General features: G+C 50.4%; 1 protein-coding gene across 3 annotated transcripts in view; it reads right to left on the bottom strand.

The window, feature by feature from the left end:
* JAK1 (Janus kinase 1) overlaps positions 1-23,443 on the bottom strand; it is an 85,086-nt gene that overhangs the window by 17,388 nt on the left and 44,255 nt on the right. For 2 of the 3 annotated variants that reach the window (XM_045292167.1, XM_013003832.2), the window contains exons 5-11: positions 19,789-19,942; positions 15,322-15,485; positions 13,322-13,667; positions 11,598-11,783; positions 7,639-7,796; positions 5,873-5,996; positions 3,757-3,946 (exon numbers count right to left, since the gene is read on the bottom strand). In XM_045292167.1, the coding sequence (XP_045148102.1) occupies positions 3,757-3,946; positions 5,873-5,996; positions 7,639-7,796; positions 11,598-11,783; positions 13,322-13,667; positions 15,322-15,485; positions 19,789-19,942 (1,322 nt within the window). The remainder of the gene's footprint in view (positions 1-3,756; positions 3,947-5,872; positions 5,997-7,638; positions 7,797-11,597; positions 11,784-13,321; positions 13,668-15,321; positions 15,486-19,788; positions 19,943-23,443) is intronic. The other variant, XM_045292168.1, reaches the window with a different exon arrangement.

Below are 23,443 nucleotides of genomic sequence, written 5' to 3'. Positions count from 1 at the left end.
CGAGCTGCAAGGTTACCACACAGGGAAGAGACGGCCTTCCAGACTCTGTGAGCAGTCAGAGGCGTGCTGGGAACCCCTGAGGGTTTTGACGTATGTACTGATTTGTTTTCAACTGGCACAGAAACAGCAGTGAGATGCCAACTAACCAGCATCCCCTCCCTCTGTCCTGTACTGCAAGTTTAATCCTGCTTCTCGGGTTTGAACGGCAGGACGCTCCCAGAAGAAAATCACGGAGAACCAAGGGCTCCAGGGGCCACCAGGCGGCAAGAGCTGCATAGCCCCATGTCCCCAACAGGGGGCCAAGGGACTTGGCTGTGGCCTCTCAGTCCCCATGCCCTGCAGGTAGAGCTGCTCTCCTGCCCTCTCCCCGCTGTCTTCTAGCTTACATTTTTATGACCATTCTCTGTGTCCAATAGCTTTACATGCAATTAACACGTTTATCCCTTGGCAATCCTGGGAAGAAGATGCTGTTCTTGCCGTTACAGATCTCAGAAAACAGATTCTGAATGAGACAACAAATTGCCCCTGCCAGGCAGCCAGTAGGCCCCAGACTTGAGCCTCTCCTTCCCACAACACTAGCTGGCCCTAGTGGAGGGTACAAACTTGGAGTCAGAAACTCGATTCAGATAGAGCTGTCTCCTTGTGGTCATACACAGGGCATTCCTTTTTCCAGTCAACTCCCCCCTTCAGGCTCCATCCCTGGAGTAAAATCAGAGGAAAACAGGCAACTCAGGCCTGCCCTGAAGGAGAAACCCTATCAAGACAGGGCGACTTTGAAAGGTCCCCACAGAAGCACAGCCGTGTGGAAACGTCGAGAGAATGGGAGAAGGGGCCATCTGTGAAAGAATTATTTGCATAGAAGCTTAGGGAACTGGGCATTAGGGTCACCTGTATAAGCTGGGGAGTGGAGTAAGTCCTATGCACGTGATTTTCACTGTACATGGGGCTAACAGCTGTGCCAGCCATCAAGCAGCTGTGAGAGATAATGAAGCACACCCATGGGGGTCCTGTCGGTGCCTGGGGTGTGTGTGCAGAGGCTTGGTAACTGGTAAGCACTACGGCAGTATTACACCTTAGGCATGTTCACCCTTGTTGCACTACCTGGTTCTCTAAACCTTGGCCAACGATCTGCAGACGTGCCTAACCTTGGAGCTGCTGGCTGTGGATGCCAAGCACAGAGCCTGGCTGCACAGCTGAGGGCATGAGGGCAGCAGTGGGAGGGAGGGCTCAGTCACTCCCTTGGGCCTTTACCTACTTCCTGAACCTGATCTCCCCACGGCCACTCTTAGGGGTGAAAAATGGAAGACACAGTAGGCTTGCTCCATGGTCACGCCCATTCCAAGTGGCTTCCTACCTTTGCACTCGCCTTGGCATTTGGTCCACGAGTAATTTCCTGGTTGCAGTTGCAAGTGAGAAAACCAGGCCAGGGGCAAACTGTCAGCCTCTGAGGTTAGGCAGCCAAAGGAGCCGGAAGACCCAGAGTGACCAGCTCTCTGCTTCTCATGATTTCCCCACTTCTCTAGTGGCAGAGGGCGTCCAGAGGGCCTATACAAGGGACCTCACCCAGTGAAGAGTGATGCCCAGGTTGGGTCTCTGGGTTTATAATCAAGAGGAAAGACAGACAGTAAGTTCCTTTAGGGCTCAGTTCTGGGGGCCTCAACAGTAGTCAGGAGAGAGGGGGTCACCTCATTTTTGTGCTTTTCATCCACATTACTGCTCCAGGCTCTGCTTTCTAAGGCAGAGACCTCTCCACTGGAGCCCTGCAAAGACATCAGGTCTCAGTTCCCCGCTGGCCTTCACCTTCTCTCTCCCAATGGCTCATATCCTCAAACTCCTCACCCTCACCACGAGAGCACTAATTCCTAGCCAAGTAAAAGAAAAATGTTCTAATAACCAGATGAGTTGATGTGAGCAAACAGGTTTTAGAGATCTCACGGCTGTGTGGCGGTTGTGTAAGCACCTTTGCAGAACATCTTCCAGAAGGAACTAGCAGGAAAACCTATATGAGGTATAGGCCAAGCCCTTCCTTGGTCACTAAGTTCAGTGACGAGTCCCTTTGCTCAGAGATCAAAGTATGATTCAACCCCCGAGCCTAGATTGCTTTCTACCCTGGCAGTGGTTCCTCTGCACAAACTTGTTAAGTGCCATTCGTAAAAGAACCAGCCGTGTCTCCATCCAGGGGCTCCTCTATGGCTCTTGTACTACTCCTTACCAGGGGCCTAGAAGCCACGGCACTGCCCTTTCTCTGGGGCCAGAGCCCTTGACAGGAAACATCTGGCATCTGCTGGGCAGCATCTCAAGGCGGAGAAACATCAAGAAAACCAACCTCAAGGGTTTTGGCTTCAGGGTGGATCTGGCCCTCAAACCCCTCTTTGACCTTGGCACTCAATGACTTCATCCTTGGGCCTATTTTATCATCTGTAAAATGACACGCGTGAAGTCAATCTGCAAGAGGTGACTGACTGTGGAGTTACATAATCTGGTGTCAACTTGAGGATTTTAAGAGTGAAGGAGTGGAGTTTAAACTGTCAATCAGGTGGCTGCCTGATGACCTCATTTGGAGGCACAACAGAGAGAAATAGCTCGCTGGAGGCCAGACCCACTCTCTCTTGCATTCCCTTTCCTTCCGTGGAGACACTCAGTGAGCTGGAGGAGACACGTGGAGACCAGTACCAGTGTTAAGATGCTTCCACTGCCACTAGATTCACATGACCTTCTACCCACTGGCCTGTGACCTTCCTGCATTCAACAACATTGCATGGCTGTGTGAGTCTAAAGAGACATTTATGGCCTAGTATTGGACATATGGGCTAATATCGGACTTACGGACTTGGGCTGGACTGGTCTGGGAAGTTTCCTCAAGAGCAATACAATTGCTCTTTTATATAAAGCTCTTTCTTATACATATGTGAATGTCCATGGATTTGTTTCTCTAGTCAACCCAGCCTAAGAGAGCCCTCGAGTTCCCCCTCTTACCCATTTTACTCCTTGATCCTGCAAGGCTAACCCTGCCTGTAGGGTCAAGTCTACTAAGCTCCTTGGGTGGCAACCAAGGCCCCTCATGATCTGCAATCTATCCCTCTTCAAACTCAGCCCCCCTTTTTCCCATTTTACCTAACACACTGGCCACCCAGCACCTTTCTGCAGTCTCTACTTTTCGCCGCCACTTGGCTCTGCATAGACAGCTCTCTGCAGAGAGTAGCTCTGTGCTACTGAAGTGTCCCTCTCTGAGCCAGGTGACTCAGTGGCTGGCCCTCATCCCCGTACTTCTGTGCTGCCTAAAGAGAGCCCACCAGATGACAGTGACAACACCTGTCTGTGACGTCTGCTGCAGGGCCTCCGAGAAGAGGGCCTGGGTGTGACTCGCAGCACCTGGTCCTCACAGCAGCTGCACGCATCCCTCTCTCACACCAGTAAGCCAGTAACAGGGGCCTCTCACGGCATTTCAAGGACGCACGCCCCTTTCTGCAGGCTGAGAGACTGGGAAAAGCTGGAGGGGAAATGCAGCGAGATACACTAGGATTTCCCACCAACTTTGTGCAGCCCTCTCTTGTCCATCTTTTCTGTAGAAACGCTATGCTGGTGGGTGAGCAGTGGAATGTGAATTGAGGGCAGGGAGACCCGTAACAAAAAACAAGACAAAAGTGGAGACCGGGGAGGGCCCATGCCCTTTAAACTGGGGGCAAGTCACAGCGAGGGGCAGACAGTCTTCCCCGGGGCCGGGATGTGGCCCGGGGCTGGCAAAGGGACACACACCTCGGGGCTTGGGCTGGCAGCAGCGCTTCAGCACGAAGCTGATGTTGTCCGTGCGCAGGATCTGCTTCTTGAGGTGGCCCATGAGCTCCCCCAGGCTGGGGAAGCTGTGCGCCGAGCCGTGCAGGCTGTACTGCCCCTTCTGCACCTCGATCTGGAAGTTCTTGAACTGCTTCTGGCCGCCCAGCACCTGCTGTGCAGAAACAACCAGAACCAACCTGATTAAAAGGGGGTCCACTAACAGGTCCCTTAGAGGGCCCGAATAAACACCCCACTGTCACCGCAAGGGACCTGGAAACCTAAAATGACTCACAAGACCAAGAGGTTTGTTGCCAACGATCAGTCAACAGACAGCAAGATTAAAGAGCCCCAGGAGAAGGCCCTGCTAGACCGAGGAACAGAGTGAATACGCCCGGGCTGCCTCCTCACACAAGGCCTCTGTGGGCTGCAGAGGTTTCGCAGGAGGGCCACAGTGGAAACTGTTTTTCAGCTGCCAGGGCTCTCTGAGGTCACGAATGGCAGGTCTAAGCCCAAGTTTTTACTTCAAGCACTTGGTGTGCAAAGGAAACTATTTTAGTGGATACGAGTGAGTGTTAACTCAGACAAGTTACTGAAGAATCCCAGCGCCTCAGTTTCCTATTGGATGCACTGCGGATGTTCCCGCCCATCTCCCCGGGGCCTGTACGACTTACACTGAGAACATGCTGGTGCCAAGTGAGCTAAAATGAACAGGAGTTGTCACGTCTTATAGAGGGTTCCGGGATGCAATGGTCAAACTCTCAGATGCCGGTGAGGTCAGGGGTCAAACTCACCCAGCGCCTCCTAGGCCTGGTGGTCTGCTCTCGTGATAAACTCGGCTTAGGGCATTTCGTAGGGTGCTCGACTCTGTCCCACAAAGTTGCCGAGTCGGGATCAACTGCTTGGCACACAACAACACACAGCATGCCCATGGTTGCCTGTGACTGACAGCAGGCAGGCCGTGCTACTGAGTCCCTGACATTCTGGTACAGCACGGGACTCCGGGCCGTATCACTGAGAGCAAGATGAAACCTCCTCTGGGGACGGATGGATAAGGGATCAGGCACCCTGTTAAGGCAACAGGCCCAATGGCTTCTGAGCCCCGGGTCCAGCTGCACAGAAGCCAGCCCAGGCAGTGCGGCCCCTGGACACATTGCCCAGGCCGGCCAGCAGTGCCGGCTTCCTGCTGCTGCACCCTCTTCCCTCTCTCGCAGGAGGCCCCTCCGGCCGGCCGGCCAGCACGCTTCCTCACAGGCCCTGCCCTGCGCCCCGCTGATGTGGGCAGCCCAATCCCACTAACACAGTGCTTTTCAACCTTCCTCACGCGACCACCTTTTCATACAGTTCCTCATGTGGTGGTGACCCCCAACCATAAAATGATGCTTGTTGCTACACCATCACTGTAATTTTGCTACTGTTATGAATCAGGCGACCCCTGTGAAAGGGTCATTTGACCCACAAGGGGGTCACAGCCCACAGGCTGAGAACCGCTGCACTAACAAATGGCATGAATAGCAGGGCGTCGGTGGTCTGGAGAGGTAAGGTCAAGGATGCTGCCTCATGCCTCGGCGGCCTTCACGATTTCCCTGGCACTAGGCCTGGCTTTTCAGCTTCACCAGCATTCCTGCTAGACCTCTGTTACAATGTGGGGCAGCGGTTTCTCTGTGTGAAGTGTCTGAAGGCAGCACGTGGGGACAGCTGCGGGCCCTAAGGGTGCATGGCATTCTTGGCACCGTCTGTAACAGAGAAGACTGCAAACAGATTGGGGGCTGTGATCAGCCCAGCATGGAGCCGTAAAGAACCCACTCTATGTCATCGCACACTCCTCACGAGTCTGCCAGGGACTGGTGTCCCGGCTGCTCCCTGCCGTCCAGGGCCAAGGGGGCCCTCAACTCTGCCCTAGACCCCAGGGGGCGAGGAGGCTGTGGAGGGAAAGGAGCAGGGTCCTTTTGGAGAGCAGGCTTCTCTTGCCAACTCATGTCAGGGACCACATGGAGGCTTGTTTTTTCTGTATGCCCATCCCCAGAGTGGTCCTCTCTAGCAGCTCCGGGACCACCCTGTGGCCATATATGGCCTGGCCCGAACCAATGTCCTGACTGACCTCAGACTTTTCAAAGCAGGTGACGGTCATGAGGATGTTGTCGAAGTCGGTGCAGCTCCACCTCAGCACGTACATGCCCTCCTCGCTTCCTTCTTGCCGCAATTTGTTGATGGCGTATTCTGTGCTGGAGGGGGAGATGGGGCAAGAGAGGAAGAGCTGACACCAAGGAGGGGCCTGTGAACCACATCCCTTAACTACCCTGCCTTCAGCGCTGCAGTCCCCTGGCCCCTCGCATGTGTGGCATGCTGAGGTCCTGGGGAGCTTGAGACCCATCAAACCTCCAAGATCTAGAGGAGGACTCAGCCTGCTGCCCGGGCCGCGGAGCCCTGCATGTCCTCCGGTACCCAGACATGCTGGCCCGGCTCTGCCCACAGTTGGTGATGAGGAGCTACCAGAACGCAGTGGCCGGGACCCCAACCACTAGAACATGTGCTCCGGGGCAGCAATCTGGGGCCGCTTTGTCCACTGCTATATCCCCAGTAATCACAGCGTGCCTGGCTCAGTCAGTGCTCGATATTCACATGTTGAATGAATAAATCAAATGAGGATTAGAGAGATGCCGGGAGAAGGAACTTTCCTGGCTTACCCGCAATATTGTCCCTGGGTGCATCGGTTAAATAAATCAGTAAATAAACCCATGTATCAGATTGCTCATACCTACTGAGTGCTCGCTAAATGTTGGTGATGTGGTCACGGTGCTTTAGAAAGGTAGACAATCAGCTCTCCAACACCTCCGTGTCTTTGCACACAGTCATTGCTTGCCTGTCATCCTACTCCCTCCCTCGCTCTGGCCTGGTCCACCCTCACCGATTCCTCAGGTTAATCTTACTGGAATGCTGCTTACTCTAAGAACATTCCCTAGGCAACGCATCTCTCTCCCAGGTGGAGGAAGCAGGCACCCGTTCCACAAACACCAAGTTCCTCTCACGCAGCAGGCCCTGCTACGGGTGCCAAGAAAAGTGTCAAGCACGATTGATGGTGCCCTCCTCTAGGAGCTCACAGTGGAGGAACGTGGAAGGCGGCTGAGTTGATGCTTCCACAGACACATTTTGGTCCAAGACACGAGATTTAGGAGCATAGCAGCTGTCTTCCCGTGCGTGAAGGGTGCTTGTGTGGCCTAAGAGGGAGTTAACGGAATTCATGGTACTGCCAACGTCAGACCACAGGCCAATGGAGAGAAACGACAAAGGAATAAACCTCAACTGCACGTAAAACAAGTGCAGCTATCTGGAATGGCTAGGGCTGTCATCTAGGACTGCCAACCCAGGGTTGTTCAAGCACAGACTACCAGTTCTGGATGCAGATGGGACAAGGTGTAGTCTGGAGACTTCTTTAACCTCAAAGTCCACACATTCACCTGCCATTTTTGGGCCAGCGATCACAGGATTGTGTTTGTGACACTGCCTGATGTTGACATGCTGGATCCTATCCTCCTTTAATCATCCACGGTGCTTGGTGGAGCGAGAGGCCAGGGAGTGTGGCACTTTTCCATCGCTTGTGGAGAGAGGAGGGGGTGTGCTACGAGGAGTATGTGAGAAGAGTTGAGCGGCTGCTACAAGAATCCAAGTGAGAGATGGCAGCAAGGCCTGACCAAGGTGGGGAGGGCAGGCATGGCAAAGAAGGTTGCACTTAAGTACTGACAAACATGACCAACTGGCCCCAAGCTAACAACCGAGGACATCTGTGTCAAAGGAGGCCACGCGCCCCATCACTAAAGCTGGGGCTCTTTCCCCACCAAAGGCAACAGACAAGGACCTAGAACCAACCTGATTGGGCCGTGACACCCGTTCTGTATGTTGTGGACGATCAACGGGGGAGCCACATCGGTGCAGAGGTAATGATGAGCATCTGCTGTGAGCCGGAAGTAGCCGTCGACCAGAGACACAAAGGACAAGGCCTCCTCGTGGGAAGAGAGCTTCAGTTCCTGGCGAGAGAAAAGAAACACTCATGGTTACAGACTAGCATCTCAAGCACCTGACTTTGTGGGCAGGGAAAGAGATTCGAATGAAGATGACTAACTCCAAAGGGAAACTCTTGGTTGGTAACTAACCACTCACCACCTTACATGGCTCAGGAGCCTTGACTGTTCAGCACACTTTCACGTCCATTCTATTTCCTCTCATCGTCTATTATACCAGAACTTTTGGATGGAAATGGGCCGGGGCCACCTGTAGAGATGCTGCCCACGAGTCCAGAAGAAGAGAGTGCCTGAGTGGCGGAGGCAGAGGCAAAAAACGGAGGTGAGAAGAACGGAGCAGATGCAGCACGTGGTCCCCTAAGCCATCACCAGCTGAGCCGGCAGCATCCCTGTATCACAGATATGGAATAAGGCATGGCATTTCCTCCTACGGCAGAGTTGTTCCAGAACATAGGCTCCACAACTTATTTGGTCTACTGGCCCCTTTTCAGAAAAAAGCAGCACCTCTGTAGCAATGAATGATGAAGTAACTAGAATAAGTCCGGTTCCCCTGAGGGTTGGGAGGAGGCAGCGGGCTCTACTGCGGGTGGGAAGCAGCAAAGGCAAACGTGGAAGGGCAAGGGAAAGGAGACAACTCAGAAAAAGACGCTTGGAGCTGCAGCAAAGTGGGTTTGTCTCCTCATCATGCAGCCATGGCCAGAGACCACCCACGTGGAAGGAGTCACAGGGTCACCGAGGAACATTTCCTGGTGATGGAATGTATGCAAGGCCATGATCTGGAGCACTGACTCATAAAAACATTTAAAAGTATCTGAATTTCAGTAAATGATGCATGAAAATATGACTTTTCACCACACCAGAGACAAGCAAAAGGAAAAGTGTGTGTGTGTGTGTGTGTGTGTGTGTGTGTGTGTGTTCGTGTTCTCATTAGAAGCACTGGCTAAAAGGAAGTACGAGGACCTAGGGACAGCTAGCTGTGATGCCAAAGGCAGGGTGGAGAGCTAAGGAGGCTAGAGAGAGCACATCAGCAGAGCTACTCTTTGCTAAGATGGCAATCAACCTTCATATATTCTGAGAGAAAGGATTCAATATGGTCTTGGGTGAGGAGCAGGGCTGGCTTGGCAGGGGTGGGGTGGGGTGTACCCTCATCCAGCTATATAAGCAAGACCACATAAATACGTAAGTTCCCTGTGAGCCGAAGACAACATGGAAATGGGACTGTCAACAGGGTGTCATGAGCAGAATGAAGAAAGACCAGCAGCCAAAATATCACTTCATCAAAAGGTTTAGAAACCCCTGTCAAAGAAGAGGCCAGGGGACTGTTAACCCACAGCCTCTGGAAACAGCCTATCTGGGTCCAGATCTCAGCACCTCCACTTGCTACTAAGCTGAAGCACATGGACTTGGCATTTACTGGCCAAAAGTGATCAAACATTGGCAATTTCAAGTGCCTCAGTAACTGATTCTGAGCAACTTGTAACCTCTTGGTGCTTCAGTTTCCTCCTCTGGAAAATGAGGAGGGGAGGGTAGGGTCAGCCCACCTCAGAGCCGTGGAATGAAAAAGAGGAGGGTCAATCTTTGGAGAGGGCTGAAAACAGGAAGGGCCTGGCACAGACTGAGAGGTATTAAAGTGGTAACAGCAAAAAATCAAAAATGGGGTAGAGATCATGCACTTCCTTCTTTCTGCCTTCCTGCTGCCCACACAGCACTGTGGCTTGGCAAAGAGGCCCTGGGGCAGGTGGCCAGGTGGGCAGGGAGAGCTTCCGCCTACGTGATGGGTGCACCTCCTGGGGGCTGGGCTTCCGAGGCAGCCAGGACAGGCCAGAGGCAGGCTCACACACATGTACCAGATGGCTGCTGCTTCCCCTGCTCTGCCTGTGCCCTGAGGGGCTGGCAATGAAGATCCAGCCCATGGACATACCAACCTCTGCTCTCAAGAAAGTCCCTGAGGATGTGGATAATCCATCAGAAACCAAAGCAGCACAGCCCAAAGCATGGGCTGGAAGCAGACGGAACTGTGGAAATGCCCACCCCTCTCTCACTGTGTGACCCTACACCCCTGGAGAAGTTTCTGATTCCCTGCTGGAAACAGAGCCCATGGCCTACAGCTAAGGTTTGTGTGAAGACTAAAGGAGAGGATGAAGGCACAGCATCTGACACAGGACCCAAGAACTATTACATGTTCCATAAATAACACTTATTATTTCCCTCCTCCCTCTGATTTGTTGGTCATCTTTCCGTTACCATTGATCTAAGGTTTTCTATTTCTCCCTTCACTGTGTTATCACCAGTTTTAATGATAAAATTAATGCAAGCATATTGCTAAAAAAAGAGAAAAATTAAAAGCACTCAATCTCGCCATAATAAATGTCGTCCCAGAAGAGCATAGAGAGGTGCTGTTATTTGATTATCTAGACACATGTGCATGCATACTTTCAAGATTTTGAAAAAAAAATTGCTTACACTGTTTTGTTTCCCCCCATTTAGCAAAGCCTTTCCCAGATGGAGTGTGGTTTGCTTTCCCAATACCCACTGTTGCACACTGAGGCTGTTTTCAGCACTCTGATGCTGGACAGAGGAGTCGCATTCATCAGCCACTGCCTGCATCCTTCTCTGCTTCTGGAAGATCAATTCCTAGATTTCTAAATGGGGGGATGGATATATTTTCAAGATTCTTCATACACCCCACCAGCAGTTTCCTCAGAGGTTCTGGCACAAAGACCCTCCCTGGGTGGCGGAGAGTCTGAGCTCTGTGCCAGCACTGAGTGACACATGTCATTCTGATGTAGTTACTCGGCAAGTCTTAGGCACAAATTGGTACTTCTCTCGTGTCGACTGGCTCCACCCCCTGGAGAGCGTGTCTCTGCTCACCATCCTGCCGTCTGCACTTGTCGGCCACAACTTCCCCTGACACAAACATGTTTCTTTTGGCAGGGTTCCCACTTCCCCTGACAAACTGGCCTGCCTGTCTAGATTATGTCCTCAAGTGATACCAAAAAAGGAAGTGGGACTGAACACCCCTTCCGCTGTCCGAGAGTCGCTGGGTGTGCCTGGCACCCTGACCAGGACTGCCCCGGTGGCCACAGCCACCGGCCGGACAGTCTGCAAAAGTGCAAAGTGGGGCTTCCCACGGACTTGACCCCACAGGACCCAGCCCACTCAGCAGAGGCGCCTCGGAGGAGCCCTGTAACATCTGTGGGTTTCCGCCCCCCTTCATATCCATGAACCTTTCTGAATCAAATATCAGTGCTGAAATACCTTCCGGAGGGCAGCACACCTGAGAGGGATTCACAGCTGTAAGACCTAAGAAAGGTGTGAGAATGTACCAAGCCCAACCAGACCCACCACCAAGTTGATTCTGACTCATAGTAACCCTATAGGACAGGGTAGAACTGCCCCTGTGGGTTTCCAAGACTGCCACTCTTTATGGGAGTAGCAAGTCTCATCTTTCGCCCAAGTGGCGGCTGGTGGTTTTGAACTGCTGACCTCACAGTTAGTAGCCAAACAATAAGCCACAGCCCCACCAGGGCTCCAAGAATGGACCAGAGCATGTTGCCTTGGCTGGGCCATACAAATCAGACCTAAGATTCACTGGTTTTGCTTCAGTAGAGAAGCTAACATAACAAAAAATGTGCAACCCCAAAAGTGATGTTGATAATGCTTCCGCCAAGTAGGGGCTTTTGGGTTTAAGTCTGATAGTCATCAGATTTTCTTTTGTGGACGGGCACTCGGAGAAGCCTGTGCTGTGTGCAATGCCCTCGGTCAACACCGCCCTCTCAGCACTAGGTGGGTGAACAGCCGACTTACCATCTTTTTGTTGTCCTGCTTGTTAATGCTGACCGCAGACTCTTTTATTACAATGTGAGTAATTTCAGGAAAGTAAGAAAAATTGTTCCACTCGTCCCGGATTTTATTTTTCTCCTCATCCTTCTTGTATTTGTGATCCAGTTTTTTCCGCTTCAGCTTGTTTTTTTCCTTCTCAACAGGAAGAACCTGATAGCATGGGTACAAGCGTGACAAGGATGAGCTGCCGTCCCTGTATTCTATACTATAAGACAAAGGGTCCCGGAGTGATTGCGATAGACCAGTGCAGGGTCTCGGGTGGAAGCAGGGAAAGCCAGTGGACCTGGACTTCTGGAAGAATTGGGGGAGGCCCTAGTGAGCACACTGATTACAGTCTTCATTTTATGCAATAGTTAGCATGCATTTAAATACTAACTCAGAGAGGAAAACTAACTCAACGTGAATTGACGATCAGGTCCTCTCACTTCCACACCGACAGAGGTGTGTCGACACAGATGAAGGACCTGTTCTTCCCAAACAAGCAAGCAGAGGGCTCGGAGGGACACAACATGGGCTCTCTCCATTCAGAATCTATCGCCAATCATCTGGACTGTACAACAACACCCAGGGTGGAATTTTCGAGAGAAGATAGGAATCGCGTGCTTGGATTTTCTAAGGAGCCATCCTTATCTGCATAAGTTGAAGCGTTCGGCAAAGCACGTGTCTGGGAAACGTGAGCCCTGGGTGACGATCCTGCCTCTGCCAGTTACTCATCAGATTCTGTTCTCTTGCGCTTCCAGCTTCCCAGGCTGGAGAGCACAGAGGTTTTGTCTCCTCCAAGGTGCTTGGAGGATTATGGTAAATACTTATCACATAGGATCTAAGGCACAGAAAGCACTTGACGAGTGACAGACATTGTTATTTTAGCATGAGAAGAAAACAGGAAGGGGAGAGAATGAATCTCATGCTTAATTTTACTTAAAATCATAGTAGTCATTGGCATAATAGTATACGGAATATTTATTATATGCCAAGCTCTGTGCTAAATGCCATTTAATTCTTTCAACAATCTTAGGAGGTAGACACCGTATCTGCACGTTTCAGATGCATCACACACAGCTGATGTAGGTAAGGTAACCTTCGCAAGGCCATATAAGTAGCAGAACCAGAACTGAAACTCTATAGCGTTTTAAAACTCTTGCTCTTCAATGACTACATTCATCAACAAAACTCAATCAAGAGGCTTCATAGTGCAAAATCAATGACCAGATTTCATGGGGCCTGAGTTCAGTTCTGGACACATCATTTGCTGGTTCTGACCTTCAGTGAGTTACTCTTCTGTGCCTTCTTGTGCTCATCTGTAAATGGGGGCAGTGCTAGTCTTCCCATCACTTCCTTTCTCCCCCGAGAAGTCGGCTCAAGGCATGGCTTCGCAAAGTGATTACCACAAGGCGAACACTCATACAACGCCTACTGCTATTACTACGTAGTATACAAGAAGGCTTCCAAGAGCTCATGAACTTTCCCACGACATTGTTGAAGCCCCTCATCCCTGCTGTTCTTCTTCCAGCTCTCTATTTCCCACAGCACTCAGAACGCACACTTGGGAGAGCTGGTAGTGTGTGTGGACAACTGAAGACGGATGATGCACGGCCTCTAGCCTATTGAGCCTTTGGGGGGGGCAGGGGGGCATTATCAACAGCAACCCCAATAGGGTAAACCACGCACCCTGTGACACATAGACTTACGATTGGCTTCTGCCGCCACTGGATCCCGAGGTTTCCAGTCACCATCACTTCATAGCAGAGAAAGTTTCCACTGTCGTTGGAATGAAACCGATTCATCACCTCATTTTCTGATGAGATCAGTAGCATGGCGGTCTCAAAGAGCTCAGCACCGTAATGCTTCGTCAACGTCTCCAACGTCGCCAAGTATTTCACCTTCAGGTCGTGCGTGGACACGCTGCTGTCGCAGATGGTCTTGTTGTTAAATTCCTTTAGGAAATCCTTGAAAACGTTGTTGATTCGCAACCTGGTAAGGACATTCCTCTGTCGGATGGACTTATTCAGTGTTTCTGGAATATATCGCTTGTAGCTAAAAGAAAGTGGGAAAATGCATCTGTTGTTGAAGTACAGGTGAACAGAGACTCATTTAGAAACCAGCCGATAGCTATCTTCCTTACATCTGGTATCGGCTGAAAGGGAAAATCTCTTCCCAGAGGGTCTGAGGTGGAATGTGCCCTGAGACGGACAATCACAGTGCAGTAGGGGCCGAGAGAGAACACAAGAATACATCGCCCACGCATCTCACCAAATGGGAACTCCTATAGGACATGGTATTTTCTGGGATACAAGTGCCAGGTAGCGAATGGGCTTACCGATAGCTGTGCTCGTTACTGCCACCGTGCCTGGGCCACCAGGACTTAGATAGCTCACAATTAGACAAGGCAGCAGCAGGGAGAAGACACCCGGCTGAGAGCTGCCAAGAGTGGTCATCTTTGGGTGGGATCACAGGTCATTTGTTCTATCTGTGTTAACTGCTTCATAACTCCTCTGTGATAGCCATACAGTTTCCACCTTGGGGGAGGGGGGGGGCAGGAAACAACACAAGAACTGAGTAGAAAAGGCACCGTGTTTCCCATGAGAATGTATTTATTATATGGACCAGGTGGTAATGTGAAGGATGCTAACCTAGGACACAGGGATTCTCAACACACTGTACTACAGTGCCGGAGCAAGAGCCCATTTTAAGGAGGACACAAAGAGCCACGAAAGAAAAATCGAGTGCCCTGGGCACTGGTTGGGCTTGGGGAGTAAAGCAGTGGGAAGGGCTGTCTCATGGACAGTCCCAGGCCTGACACCAACCTGAACAGGGCACAACAGACCATGTGCTGCTGCATGAACGGTTTCACATCTTAGGAAATTGTGATGTTTGAGGTTTATTCCCCAACAAAGGGCACACCTTTTCCTTTAGATGAATGCCACATGTCGAGAGGGAGACCAGAGAGCGGATGACTTTTTTCACCTCAATATCATTAAAAATAAAGAGGAGAGCTTCGAGTACAGGCCAGAGAGAGAAAGGGAGACAGAGGTAGAAGAGCATGTATCTGATCAGCCCCACATTACTGAGCAGGAGCCGCATGCTGCGCTCCGGATGCTGGTCCCGGGCAGGAGATACAAGCAGCAGTGGAGTGAGAGGACGGGCAGCACCTCTCACAAAGGACGCAGCAGACAGGATTTCTCCTGTCTTCATGAGCCCACTGGTAAGGCAAACAAGGGGCAGAAATCACAGACGGAAATCCCTTCTCAAAGACTTGCGCTCCAGTGGTATTTTCAAATATAATTTTCTTAAAGTAATAGATGATCACCCCTCACATCAGAATTGACAGTAAACCACAGTTCAGACTGGGAATGGTCGTGGCTGGACGTAGAGCTACACTGAGTGATTTTACACTTGCCAAAAGGAAAAAGGGCAGTGACAGATAACAATGCCAGGGACACATAGCAATGTTCACCTTGGGAAGGGGATGGGCTGGGCACGGGGGCCACTAATTCACGATCCCCAGCAGAGAATGCCCATGCTTGAGGCAATCGGGATGCAATTATGTTTGTGTTACCTTTTATAAATATCTAAGTAGGATTTCTGTAGGATTGCAGAAACCAGGGGTCAGCCAAAAGTTGCCAGAGCGTAAATACCAAAATAGCATCACCTAGATTCAATCCCACAGCCAAAATCAAGTCTGGTCTACCTGATGTCCCTGGGAAGCTCTGGCAACTGCATCTTCTTCATCATGGCATAGTGTGAGATGGCCAGGACTGCCATTCCCAGACACTCGTTCTCGATGTCATGCCCATCCTGCTCTGTCTGGGGGTCCCGGATGGGAGCCAGGCATTTGACCAAATCGTACTGTCCCTGTGGAGCAGAAGCGAGGGCAAATTAACCAGCATGTAGGTTTCGGACACCACTCATGTTTCCGGTCCTGAGAGGAAGGCAGAAACGCACAACAGCAGTGAGGGGAGTGAGCCTGACAGTTCTACGGGCATCTGGCCCCTTTTCAACAAAGTGGACACTATGGAACTCAGGAAATGCTCTCCTCAGGCGAATTCACTCATTTTACTACTGACCACCCTGGTGGTGCTGGAAGCCCTGGTGGCCTAGTGATTTATACACTGGCTGTTAACCGAAAGGTTAGCAGTTCAAAACCACCAGCCGCTCTGCATGGGAGGCCGTTGAAGCTATCTTAGTCTCAGAAACCCAAGGGAGCAATACTTCTGTGCCCTACAGGGTCACGGTGAGTCCAGAGCGACTTCATGGCAGTGGGGTTGGCTTTGGCAGTAGGTGCTGGTAAGCAGTACAAGAACATAGAGCTCCTCCATGACACTCCTGGTACAGGTGAAGCCAAAGAAGCAACAGCGTGTATTAGGCCGGGGTCTGCACTGAGGCACAGGGAAGGTGATGTGTCACTGGGGGATCGTCATTCTTTCATTCCGCCCACACTTCCTACAATGTCCTGGTCTGGGAACTCAGTACATTAATATTGATAGGGCACCACCTCCTACTGCGATGCGGGCGGTGGGCTCGGCTCTTTTGCTTTCTTGTAGTCCCCGTTGGCTCTTGGAGTGATGTGACCCTCCATCAGGGAGAGCTCTGTTTTGGCGACACATTTCACTATTGGAAACTTGAACAGCAGATACTGGAAAACGTAGAATGTGTAAACACAGGCTATGCATTATCTCCCTCCTACTGCCACAGCCTTGCAAACCATGAGAAGTCAAATTCCTCTCTCCACACATATGCTGGACTTGACGCAGGAGCAACCAACTAACAGTAACCCCGGTGCAAGACACAGCGCTCGGCTCCTGTATTTATCATCTCATTCCCTCCTCACCAAAGAGCTGGTCACTGACGTCAGCTTCAGGTAAGACATGGGAATGCGAGGCACATAAAGGAGAAGAAATTACTTTATTCATTCTCCTGGTAATTACTGATTTGCAATTATCAGCCAGACATTATTCTAGCTGCTAAGGATCAGCAGTTAATAAGTCAAACCAAGTTCTTGCCCTCACAGAGACCCCATTTCAAGGGGGAAGAAAATAATAAATACATAGAAACGAGGCCATGTCAGAAAATGGAGAGTGAGATGGCCTTGGAGTGCTGGGAGTGAGGCAGACTTCGACTTGCCAGGCTCCAATGCTGCTGCTTGTGGTAGTTATATAATCTGGCGGCAGTCAGGAACTTAAGAGGATTAAGAGTGAAGGGGTGGAGTCTAGACTGTCAATCGGGTCATAACCAACGAGGCTTCTCTGTGGGCATGGTCTTCTCCAGAGAATTCTGGGAACTTGGGTATTTCCTCTGTGGAGGAGGTGGGAGTCAGTCTGTCTGTCTGTCTGTCTGTCTCTCTCTCAACTCACTCCCTGAGAGATGCTCTACTGACAAGACACATGGCACTGGGGACTGGAAGAGCCACATGGAGACCCCAGCCGGCACTGAAATGCTTACACCACCACTGGATCCACAAGATTTCCCACCCACTGGCCTGTGATCTTCCTGCATTTGGCATCATTGTGTGTGGTTCTTGAGTCTGAAGAAGACTTTATAGATTGGTACCAGACATACAGGCTAATATTGGACTTATGGACTTGATCTGGACTGGGCTGGGAGGTTTTCTCAATATTCAACTGCTCTTGTAAATAAACTTACAGCTGTCCTCTAGTTCTTGAATGCTTTCTCCCCACCCCTACCCCCCACTATCATGAGCCCAGTCCTATCTTAAAAATCCAGCTGGACTGGAGGATGTACACTGGTAGAGATAGGAACTGGAAACACAGGGGATCCAGGACAGATGAGCCCTTCAGGACCAGTGGTGAGAGTGGTGATACCAGGAGGGTGGGGTGGAAACGAACAGATTACAAGGATCTACATATAATCTCCTCTTTGGGGAACAGAAAGCGAAGAGGTGGGTGAAGGGAGACGTCGGACTGTGTAAGATATGACAAAATAATGATAATTTATAAATTATCAAGGGTTCATGGGGGAGGGGGAGGGATGGGAAAAATAAGGGAGTACCAGGGGCTCAAGTAGAAAACAAATGTTTTGAGAATAATGAGGGAAACAAAAGTGCTTGACACAATGGATGTATGTGTGGATTGTGATAAGAGTTGCACAAGCTCCCAATAAAATGACTTAATTAAAAAAAAAAAGTCTTTCCTCTATACGCGTGCCCATGAATTTGTTTCTCTGGTCTACCCAGACTGACACATTGTTCGAGTAGTTCAGTCACACTTCATCTGCGCTGACTAGCTTCAGGTAGTTAGAAGCGGAAGCATGGTGAACTACTCTGACTTGTAAAATGGGTAGACATGAAGCCTGGAGTCGGCGGTCCTACATGACCAGGGTAACATCAGGAACCAGACAAGTTCTCCAGGATAACGGAATTTCAGGTGATTCGAATTTATCTCTTGGCTGTTTTCTAGTATCTACTCCAACCTTCCTAATGCTGCTACCCTTTAATACAGTTCCTCATATTGTAGTGACCCCACAACCATAAAATTATTTTCGTTGCTACTTCACAACTGTAATTTTGCTACTGTTATGAATTGCAATGTAAATAACTAATATGCAAGATAGATGTATTTTCATTGTTATAAACGGAACATAATTAAAGCATAGTGATTAATCACAAAACAATATGTAATTATAGATTGTGAACTATTTAGTTCTAATTACAAGTGAATGAAATTTCGTCTTGAAGCATGGTATTGCGTGGTTAACAGTCTTCATGCGGGCACGCGTATGTGGGCAGTCCCGCCTGGAGACGGATAGAGGAGTGGTGTCTCGGTTCCTAGGACCATCAGAAATGTGTTTTCCAATGGTCTTGGGCGACCCCTGTGAATGACCCACAGGTTGAGAAACGCTGATCTAATCTTTGTACTGCTCACCACTGTGACTCAAGAGTGGCACACCTCCTTCCTCCCAAACGCTTTTCTACCTGCTAAGCAGTAGCCTTCTGCTCTCTGAACAGATGAGAAGAAAAATTATATTGGGGAACGGGGAGTGGGGTGAGGGGTGTTGGAAAACAATAAAGTGAGAAACTCCGGGGGAACAACCAGCCCTTGGACCACGAATTGCTCCTGCCTGCCTTCTCACGTGGGGCAGGTGCTGGTGTCGCAAAGGTTCCCTACAGGATGAGTATTCTGGCTCCCCCCAAGCTCAGCTGCAGCAGAGAGGTGCTATCCGGGGATCTGAACTCTACAAACTCTAGGGTCTTCTGGGCCCAAACTTCTTTTTTTTAATTTTTTTTAAACATTTTATTAGGGGCTCATACAACTGTTATCCCAATCCATACACACATCAATTGTGTAAAGCGTATTTGTACATCATTTCTCAAAACATTTTCTCTCCATTTAAACCCCCGACATTAGGTCCTCATTTTTCCCCTCCCTCCCCGCTCCCCCCTCCCACATGAGCCCTTGATAGTTTATAAATGGGTATTTTGTCATATCTTGCCCTGTCCCACTTCTCCCTTCATCCACTTTTCGGTTGTCTGTCCCCCAGGGAGGAGGTCACACACAGTTCCATGTAATCGGTTCCCTCTTCCCTACCCATTCTCCCTTTACCCTCCCTGTTTTGCCACTCATACCACTGGTCCTATAGGGCTCATCCATCCTGGATTCCCTGTATTTTCAGTTCCTATCTGTACCAGTGTACCTCCTCTGGTCTAGCCAGTCTTGCAAGATAGAATTCGAGTCATGGTAGTGGGAGCGGGGAGGAAACCTTTAGGAACTAGAGGAAGGTTGTATTTCTCATCATTGTTACATCGCACCCTGACTGGCTCATCTCCTCCCCGAGACCCCTCTGCAAGGGGATCTCCAGTGGCCTACTAATGGGCTTTGGATCTCCACTCCACACTCCCCCCATCATTCACTATGGTAAGATTTTTTGTTCTGATGATGCCTTACACCTGATCCCTTCGACACCTCGTGGTTGCATAGGCTGGTGTGCTTTTTCCATGTGGGCTTTGTTGCTTTTGAGCTTGATGGCCGCTTGATTACCTTCAAGCCTTTAAGACCCCAGACGCTATACTTTTTGATAGCCGGGCACCATCAGCTTTCTTCGCCACATTTGCTTATGCACCCATTTGTCTTCAGTGATCCGTTCGACACCCCGTGATCACACAGGTTGATATGTTGTTCCATGTGGGGCCCAAACTTCTTACCTGAGCAAACAGATACTCCAGTGAACTGGCATCAAGGAGAGGGGTAGCATCCGGGACTTTTTTTCTCTCATAGCCATTTTTCTGCTTCTTTGGAGAATGTCGCCACACTGACTGCTCATTGTCGTTGGTCCCATGCCAGTTGGTGAAATAGAACCTGGAAGGCAGGGGGAAACTTCAATTGGGAGGAAGAGGACCCCGGAATGGCTGGGTGAGCAGTCCTGACCGATCAGTGCCAGAGGCTAAGCTTCCCTGAGAAAGGCCAGGCAGTCTGTCCGAGACGGAAACGTCTGCGAAGCGCTCGTTTACAAAGCCCTCTCTCGTCTGTTTACTAGCACTGCGTGTGTGTGGAGGCCTCCTGTCAGCACCTTCTCTACGCCTGGGGGAGATAAAGCGATTTCCTGAAGACCACCAAGAGAAGGGCAGTGCTCAAGTCCTAACTTCTCTTGGCTTTCCACCACAGCTTCCGGGAGAGGAGGCGTCCTGCTGAGCAGAAGCCGCCTCTGTACCTCCTTCCCTGGGAATCAGGAGTGTATGGCTGCTGCCATTCTGCCTCCCGTCCACCATGCGCTTTGCTCACGTTTTAACCCCAGTGAAATCTCATTTCCTCGTGTGACCAAAGCAGTACCATCATTAGGGCAGCAATTCTCACTCCCTAGATTGCTGCTTCTAAATTAATGGGGTAGCTTAGACGAGACACCTGCAGCAGCGTCATAATTTAAGTGGACAGGTGTTTTGCAAAGCTCGTACTCATACTCAGTCACCTTACAGGACAGAGTAGAACTGCCCCTGGGGGCTTCTGAGGCTGTGAGTCTTTACGGGAGTAGAGCACTTCATCTTTCTTCTGAGGAGGGGCTGGTGTTTGGCTCATGGCCCACAACAGCACCGGGGCTCCTCCCATCGCACACAAATTAAATCTTCACGGGAGCCTACCAGGTAAGTGCCACAGTCCCCACTCTATGGATAAAGGGAACAGACTCTCCCCCCTCATTCTCAAAACATTTTCTTTCTACTTGAGCCCTTGGTATCAGCTTCTCATTTTCCCCCCTCCCCCCCCCAAACCCCTGCCTAGGTAATCTAAGACTAATCTCCTAAGTACCTGGGCCACTTGTAAAACAAAGTCAGACACACAGTGACTTCTACAAGGTGTGGGTCACTGGACCATGTTGGCCTGGGCCATCTTGGTCCCAGGGCTCAAGCTTCCCCTGACGTGCCATGTGCTAATGAAAAACCACCATGCTGTGGAGAAGCAGCAACTAAAATGTTCCCATTTCAAAGAAGCTTACATTCAGTCCACCACCCTTTGCCGAGCTGTCTTTGTGGAGCCTAGGCCATGCCAGAGCCTGTGTAGGGCCTGGGCCGCAATGAGTTCGCAGACAGGGCCCTGCCTGCCCTCTGGGATGGCCAGTCCCCGCATCCCAGTGGGGCTCAGCCATCCCAATGATACAGCATGCACATTGTTCCAGGGCTGTAAGCCACCATGAGCAGGGCTGCCCATGCATTTTTCCTTTGCAGCCTAAGAAAATATATATTTAAAGGTTATATTGACCACTGGGTTGATATAGAAGGAGTTATCATTCAGACTAGAGCCTTTGTTTTTTTGTTCCTTCTGGACTTCAAATAAAATGGAGACCTTCTAATGGGCTCCTCATACTACTGCAGGCCCTGGGCCCTGTGCCTAATGGACAAGCTGGCCCGGAGCATGAGGGACTCCGGTGAGGTGCCAAAGGGGAGTCAAGGAGAGAGGGTTTGTCCTCCACTATGAGGGGAGGTGACAGAGGGCAGAAAGGTCGGGGAAAGGACGTGTAAGGCAACAGATGAACTACACCACATGGGTGATGCCCAGGAGGCTGAGGATGAAGGGGGAGACAAGCTAATGTGAGGTAGGGCGGCCCTGGGAGGCCCCGGAGAAGGTGGGCTACACTGGGAGGCTAAGAGACAAGTAGGGGCACGTGGCAACGGCCTAGGCAATGCCACGAGGTTTACAGCACCGAGGACTTCGCCACATTGCTCACCATGAATTCCCAACGCCTAGCACATAACAAGTGCTTACTGTCTGCCCACTGGATAAATACACAAGGAAATGAACCAAGGGGAGAGTGGTGATTCATATGAAAAGGATAGATAAGGAAACTGTTTTGAAGGTTAAATCAACGTTTAACAACTCCATTGATTCAATACAGTTCATCTTCCCTGTATCTCCTGAAAATGACTGAGAATCTGATATTGGATTTAGTGTCTCTCTCACCCACAGAGAGGACTGTAGACCTTCAGGGCCTACATGCAGCCAGCACACAAGACATCAGGTCTCAGAGCTGCTGGACTGTCCCCTTTCCCTCTGTGTGCTGGACGGGGCACCAGGCACTGACTACAGAGGCCTCAGCTGATGAAGGGGCTGCATAAGGCGCCAGCCTAAGGGCCACTGCTCTTGCAGGGCCAGAGAGAGCGTGGGCTTGGGCTGACGCAACCTGGATCTACTCCCCTGGGGCAGGCAGAAAGGAAGAGGTGAACACAGTCACTCCACAGACGGAGCAGTTACAGAAAAGCCAGACGGCGGGGCCGGACCTGACCAACTATTCTGACCGATGAGGAAAATCACAAACGGAATATTCTCATTGTGTGGTAAGAGAATCGGGTCTACGTGGCAGTTCTGGGGACCTGCCTGAGAGGAGAAAGGCACAAGGTCTCAGCAGGCTGATAGGAGAGTGGCTAACAGTGTTTGTGCGCTTTGTACACAGGGGCACGTGGCAGGGCCCTGAGAACGGCACACAGGATAGGGAGGAAGAAGGTGGTGATGGAAAGAGAACACATTCCAGACAGTGGGGAAAGGTTCCTGGGGTCAAGAGAAAGAGAACACGGAGGAGCCGCTTATAAAAGAAGCACTAAAGGCCAATTTTCCCTGAACCAACCAAAATTAAGGCCCTTTCCCCTCGTCTCTCTGAGTCTTTTTCCTTCTTTAAATAAAATACAACCTGTAATCAGGTCTGAACAAGGAAAACTTTCTGGACTGTTATTTGAGCCAAACTTAAGACTGAAAATCCGTCTGGAAAAATGTTCAGAAAAGATGTGGGAGATAAAGTAAAACATAATGCATCCCTTCTACACCATAAAAACCCATTGCAGTCGGCTGTTTCCAACTCCTGCTGATGCTATAGGACGAAGTACACCTGACCCTTAAGGCTGCCAAGACCACAGATCCTGATGGGAGCAAACAGCTTCATTTTTTCCCCTGCAGAGCAGCTAGTGAGGCTGAATTCCAACCATAGAATTAGTCACCCAATACTAGACTCACTGAGCCACAAGGGCTCCTTTTTTCTGCACTATAAAACCCAAACCAACTTCACTGCCATAGGGTCAATGTCGACTCATAGCAACCCTATAAGACAGTGTAGACATTCCCCTGAGAGTTTACAAGACTGTAATTCTTTGCAGGAGTAGAAAACCTCCTCTTTCTCCAACAGAATGAATGGTGGTTTTGAACCGTTGGCCTTGCGGTTAGCTGACCAAGCTTAACTACTACACCCCCAGAGCTCTTGCTTTTTCTGCACCCTAGTAAGGGATAAAGGTAAGAAAAGTAAGTCTAAAACAAGGGTGGACTCCCTCAACACAAGAATACTTTCTTCTAGTAAATTGGCATTCTATGATGCTCACCTTCCCG

The sequence above is a fragment of the Echinops telfairi genome, unplaced genomic scaffold (genome assembly GCF_000313985.2).
Source record: "Echinops telfairi isolate 266 unplaced genomic scaffold, ASM31398v2 ScPeMD7_443;HRSCAF=831, whole genome shotgun sequence".
NCBI lineage: Eukaryota > Metazoa > Chordata > Mammalia > Afrosoricida > Tenrecidae > Echinops > Echinops telfairi.
This window is presented reverse-complemented; position numbering and strand designations above follow the sequence as displayed.